At 34.5% G+C, this 6369-nt stretch overlaps 1 protein-coding gene across 1 annotated transcript; it reads right to left on the bottom strand.

Moving 5' to 3' along the window:
• Window positions 1-461: 461 nt before the first annotated feature.
• LOC132550379 (sulfotransferase 1B1-like) lies at window positions 462-4538 on the bottom strand. The gene is made up of 5 exons (XM_060214439.1): window positions 4367-4538; window positions 3779-4090; window positions 2524-2633; window positions 857-1043; window positions 462-577 (listed from the first exon to the last, which is right to left on the bottom strand). The coding sequence occupies exons 1-5, from the start codon at window positions 4536-4538 to the stop codon at window positions 462-464; spliced, it is 897 nt and encodes a 298-aa protein (XP_060070422.1).
• Between the last annotated feature and the right edge of the window lie 1831 nt (window positions 4539-6369).

Below are 6369 nucleotides of genomic sequence, written 5' to 3'. Positions count from 1 at the left end.
ATTTTGTTTTAGAAAAATACTACTACCGAGTAAGTATACAGCGTACCTTGTTTTCAGTCCCTGTTATCATATGTTCATTGTTGATGCCAAAGGCAACATAAAATAACGAGCTATCATAATGCTATTTGTAAAGTGATATATTTTTTATTACAAAACTAATAGATATGATAATGATAAAGAGATATTCAAGTGCAGACATTACTTCCTGGTTAAAATACATGTACTGGAGCAAGATACTTCAACTCTCGATTGTTATTATACCACATTTATCAGAATAAAAGTTTACAATCTCTCATGGAGCAACAAAAAAGCCACATCATGTTGCATCATTGGGAGTAGGCAGGTCTATATATTGTTATATTGTTTATATAACAATGACATACTCAAACAATCCTTGACCTTATCAGATGACACGACTTTGTTCGATTTAAAATCTAAAACAACAATATATCCGTTTATGTTCATTCGAAAGTAAGTATGATGTTGTTTCCCATCCCGCTCATGTTTTCTTTGTATATGGCATCAAATTTTTCATTTTGTGCGACAGTGAAAACATTCTTCCAGCCACCAACAATTCCTGCATTAAATTTGAAACAAAAAAGAGGATATTCATATTAAACAATACCTTTCAGCTATTAACATTCTGATTTAGGTCCTGTTTATTTAACAAAACCTTTCCGATAAGTACCCTGTTACTCATTACCAAATGGATAAATTACCATAATTTTTATCAACATTTAAGATTTTGTTTATTATATGCAATCTGTCTCATAAGTACCGTATTTTCCCATTTATTAATCACTACTGAATAAATAGACTGCAAGAAATTGTTTCATTTACATTTCGACTCATTTACCTTTGTTGTAAAGCGGCAACCTTCCATTATCTCCATAATGTTTCAGTAATTCGTTTTCTCCCGCACTTGTTGCATGTATATTCTTCAGGTTTCCAAATGCCACAGTATGTTCCACATTCACGAGGAAACTTTCTTCACGCTCGACCTCTAAAAACTTGGCTATTTTGTTAATATTCTGTTTCAGGTTCTGAAATGTCAATTCCAATTTGAATAAGTTGGTGAACTAAAATAACGTTTTGCAATAAAGCATGCAATCAGTAACAAATCCACAATTAAGCATATTTCTTGTCCCAATGTCAAAGCCTAACTCAACGATTCTCAACATTAGAGTGTGTATTTAAATGCTAGCTTATCACGCATCAGCGCTAGTCATTCAAATGTCCCGCTAATGATACGAATACAGTTCTACCTCAATGCGTTAATACTTGAGCTTTGCATGAGTCCTTTAGTTGCTTGTTCTGCAAGGGAAAAATTACATAGAATAAGATCAATGACGAAGTCTCATTGTTACAAGGTAAACCCCTAATTTAGAATTAATTAAAAGTAAATGTCCACGATTTCCGAATATCTTTCGGTAACTCGTAACGATCTTCCTATGGAAACTTCTTCAATCACGATTTCAAGCTAGTCACGTAGACAATTAAAATCTTGATGGAGACGAGTATTCTATGATAGCTTGTGACCTTAAAATAGAGATTTGCTTATTAAAGATATACTCATCATACATTTCGACCGGAAGTAAGACATAATTCAATATAAAATAAATTCCGACAAAGTATCTGGGGCTTTTGTCTCCTTACAAATTTCGTCATCTATAGCCGTATTTATCAATTGAAACCGGGAGTTTAAAACGGGGGTTTAAAGAAATTTAACTCATGGTCTACATATTATCGGTGTAGTTGATGGCGTGATTAATAATGTCGACAATTTCAACGGTTTTTGTTGCTAATGTACTTCTCTTGAAAGTCTTCGGTAGATTTCAGAAATGATCACCACAGATCACAGATTTCAAATTCATGAATCCCGACTTGGTGACCACTCTCCTTGATTTTAAGCATCCGAAAATAAATATTTTAGCTGGTTAACTTTTTGGTAAAAAAACTGGCTATTTAGATAAAAAGTGCATAATATAGAGCAAATATAGAGAAAAAGAATCGTCGAAAATTTCTCTTTCAAAAGTTAAAGTCTTTTCAAAGGTTTAATGCTAAAGACAGTCAAATAAAAGATAAATGTCATTTTCGATCATTTAAACATTTTGTTCGTATGCAGTTTAAATTCAGTTGAACCAAATGAAACTTTAGCATTTTCTCATGATTTTTTCCTCAGTATCCAGGCATCATACCCTTACCCTGTAATGAAAGAGTTTGAAAAAGATTGACGCGAAAGTAACTGAGATTGTCTGCTTTTCAGGAAAAAATAAGAATAATATATGGAATTGAATTATTTCATGTCACACAAGAGAGGAGCTCATAATAGTAAAGGATCACAAGCCCTTATGATATAACTGTCGTGATCTCGCTTCCTAATAAATACAAACCGTTCAGAGTAGGTATTTCCAACCAATGTTGAATTGTCAGATGATATCCCGACAAGTTTATGATGCCAACTCCTGATCAATCTGATTACTAAAATTTGGTTTTTGATCTGAACCAATGACAATTTTCTACCTCTTTCAAATCTTCATATGTGAGATAAAGTATCTTCAAATCCTTATTCTCACATAACGCTGTGCTCCATTCTCTCGTATGAGTGAACCAGGATCCACCACATGATATGACTTCATAAAATAGAAAAAAATGAAACGAAGTTGTACTTAAAACCAAAAGCTACATAAATGCATGAATATTTTTTTAGAAAATGAGTGTTAAAGCACAGCAAAACTTTGAAAAATATGAAGGGCTCAGAAATGATATTTACGGGATTTTTGAAATGAGTTTTTCTTGAACAAAATTTCACAACTATTAAGCGAGAGATTCGATAGCTCACAATATATGGTGCATATTATCTACGAGAGCTGATTTATAAGTGACTTTTGCAAAATGGACAAAATCGCTGAAAGAGCAGTGATTCAATATTTGCATAAGAGGTCTAGCACCTAAGGATATCCATATTAATATGGAAAATCGTGCAATTAGAAAGCTCTCATTCCGTGGAGTACATTTGACAGTTGATCAGAAACACACCAATAGCGTGCTAATCTGAACCTTTTAAAAGCAGACCCTGCTAACTTTATGCAGCGGTGACCTGGTGGGACGATTATTTCAGCCAAGAGGCCAAACAACAGTCTAATCAATCCTGGTTTACCACCGCCAAAGAGGCAAATCTGTTCGAAAATAGCCTCTGTTTTCTGGAATGCTTATGGTATTCTAGTGGAAGATTATCTGCAAATGGGACAATCAATGACACATATCAAGCATCTCTTCTTAGGCGGTTAAATATGTCAAACTCAAGCGCCGCGGAAAATGCAGTAAACGTGTGGTGTTCCACCAGGGTAATGACCATGTTTACAAGTCTACACATGACATTGCTGTCATTAACGATTGTGGCTATGAATGTGTTGAGCATCGACCTTATTCACTTGATCTCGCTCCATCAGACTTTTTCCGGTATTTCCGGGACCAACTTTCGGTCAGAACCTGACGTCATACATGCAGTGGAGGACTTTCGGAACTGTCAAGAAGACTTCGTTAAAAGTGGCATTGAGATCCTTAAACATCGCTGGCAAAAGTGTACAGATATAGGAGAGGATTACTTTGAAATATAAAGCAATATTTCCGCTAAAAGTCAAACCCTTTAAATTTGAGGCCCACAACTTATCAATCAGCTCTCGTAAAACAATTAATCGGCTACGATTATTGATATATCATGATACATTATTTCAGTGAAGTTAAAATAAATGCTTATTAAAAGTATTAAAATTACATTCGTGCGTGAGGAAAGCTTCGAAAAATCCCCCAAAGTTGCCAATGTAACTTGTGCATTGAATTTGACTCATGTATGTAAAGTATGAACAAACGACATCCTTTGGATTCCGAAGCACGTAAATCAGTTTCATTTGTCCTTCCTTTGCAGCCTTAGGGATGAATGGGTAAGTAAGATGTGTAGTCAAAATCTTTGGAGACTTCATCTCATCTAATATTTCAAGATCCTGAAATTCTATCATCACTGGATTGGCTTTGTATCGAAGACTTCCGGTCTGTATCATGTTGACAATGTTGAACACCCAATGTGTACCTTAAATATAACATGTTTTTCAAACATTGGTGAGTATTGGTCTCTTCTCTCAATTCCTTAAATTGGAAATGCATACACATGGACTTTAAGAAAAATAAGGTTGCTTTAAATTATCAATCCTCACTATTTAATTATCAAAAGTCTCTCAACAATTTAACAATGATGATGTTATTGGGGGAAAACCATATATCGATGCTTCCCACTGTAATAAATAGAAATTAATATGATATAAACTGTTCCATACTTGTTTTTGATTGAATAGTGGTTTTCTTTTACCTGATTTTGGAAAGGTACATATCAACACATCATCTGAACAACAAGGTAGAGACGCCACCTTCTCAAGTTGGTCACCAACATTACCAGGAATTTCCTTGTGAAATGGTCGGCCCTGGTAACGCTTGAATATGATAGTATTTCCTTTGCTATCCGTCTTCTTTATGAATTCCATTTCAAGTAACGACAGAGGATCTCCGACTGTTATCTTCACTGTGGTATTGAAAAAGGGAAAATTGAATGTATATCGAATTATATAAAATTAAATCATGTTGCTTCCTCCATTTCTGTTCTTAATGGTAAAACAAACATCGAGTTTCTGGTTGTCAATATCTTGGTTGAGTTTGGTAATTAGATCTTCAACAAACTATTGTGCCCTCTGTTGGCTGATTTTTTTTGTTTATCTATTCGATTATCAATCTGTGGCCGAGGAGAGATCAACATATAGAAATCAATCCAAAGATATCTTCAATCACTTAGCCTTTTTTCCCATTAAAAAAAAGCAATCTATACTCATCTTATGTCTCAATTGTACTATTTTCCTATGTTCAATACGACTTTATAATCTAAAAAGCTGCATTCTGATAGATTTTTCTGTGAGACAATATCAAGGTATATAAGAGCCATTAACTAAACTGATTTTTTTCAGTTTAAGAAAAATATGACCGTAAATTACTCCTGATGTAGGAAAACATACAGGCGTGGGAGTAACACTGTTGAAGGGGTTGCATTGTTTAGGAAAAGTATACCAAATCAATTTTTTCAAAAGTGCTATTCACTTGTGTGTCTCTTATACAATCTTTTAAAACACACAAGTATTCATCATTTGGTAATATTCATAATTTCCTGTTCTGTTATAGTAATGATTCTGTTATAACTGAGGTGTTTTAGAAATTGGGGGTCGCATCGGCATCTCGTTTACTATTTAGTTGTCCTTGCGCATTGATTCCAATACGTCGGATACAATATGCAAATGCCAACAGAGGCAAATGCAGACGTAAAACTATCCTACAGGCAAACGAACGAAAACACAGGTAAACGGATAAATATCCCATTATCGTCCTTGCTTTCGAACAAATCAGTCACAGTTGTTGATTTATTTGCGTTTAGGCCAAAATTGTCATTTATCCACATGCTTTTCTGCTCAAAATCACGTTCAGAGATATATCGTGTTTGTAATTCAGCAGGGTTGTTATTCATTGGTAAATATATCCATGTGTGATATCATTTTGTTGATAACACTCCTTTGGTCCAGCACGTAATTCTTTAAATTTAGCCTTTTCGTCATTTCGTTTTTTCGCCTGGCACCTTTTCGCGTTCGACAAAACGAAAAGACGACATGAAATGTCAGGTATAAGCCACCATACTGTTGTCCTAGTGTAAGCAAACATGCAAAATTGCTTTCTCAATACTAGTATGAATGGCGCTGAAGATAAATGGTTGCTCAAACGCAGCAATTCCGCATTTTAAAAGAAAACTTCAAACATATGTGATGTTGTGTATCCTCAAAGTGACATTGCTTACTTGGATTTAGCAAGATTTACGTGTCAGGTGTCGTCGATGAATCAGAAGACGCTTACTTTTCCGGAACACCTTATCTTGTTATCCTTGTACTATTTCAGGACCTCCGTGTAAATCTTTCTTTTATTAAATATTTTGCTCTTGTTTCATTGGATTTTAGTTTGCATTATAGATATGTTGACATGTTGGTATCTCCTTGTTGTTTATTGTGTCCTATAGGTGTTTGCTTGAATTTTTCTTGACATTCAAGTATTTATTCACTACCAAACTATTGCAGTTTAAATGTTTAAAATATGACAGGTTTCACGCCAAATCAGGACCTTTCGATTGTTTCCCGATAAGGTACAATGTATTCCGAGTTCACGGAAAGTGACGAGAACTCCCTATCCTTAAACCGGAAATCAAGTACACTAGAGAAAAACGTGGTCTTTTTCCGAGTGGTTCATTACATGCGTTAAAAACCATAAACGTATATATATGTTTAA

The sequence above is a fragment of the Ylistrum balloti genome, unplaced genomic scaffold (assembly GCF_031769215.1).
Source record: "Ylistrum balloti isolate Yb309-2 unplaced genomic scaffold, AGI_CSIRO_Ybal_v1 Utg370120, whole genome shotgun sequence".
NCBI classification, from domain to species: domain Eukaryota; kingdom Metazoa; phylum Mollusca; class Bivalvia; order Pectinida; family Pectinidae; genus Ylistrum; species Ylistrum balloti.
The sequence above is the reverse complement of the archived record's forward strand: the minus strand, read 5'-3'. Positions and strand labels throughout refer to the sequence as shown.

Bases quoted from the DNA above. Each gene is read 5' to 3' on its own strand.
- LOC132550379 (XM_060214439.1), bottom strand. From the start codon at position 4,538: ATGGAATTCATAAAGAAGACGGATAGCAAAGGAAATACTATCATATTC. The intron at 4,091-4,366 runs GTAAAAGAAAAC...GTTATATTTAAG, and splicing joins ATGTACCTTTCCAAAATCAG to GTACACATTGGGTGTTCAAC. The intron at 2,634-3,778 runs GTAATTTTAATA...TATTTTATGAAG, and splicing joins AGCTTTCCTCACGCACGAAT to TCATATCATGTGGTGGATCC.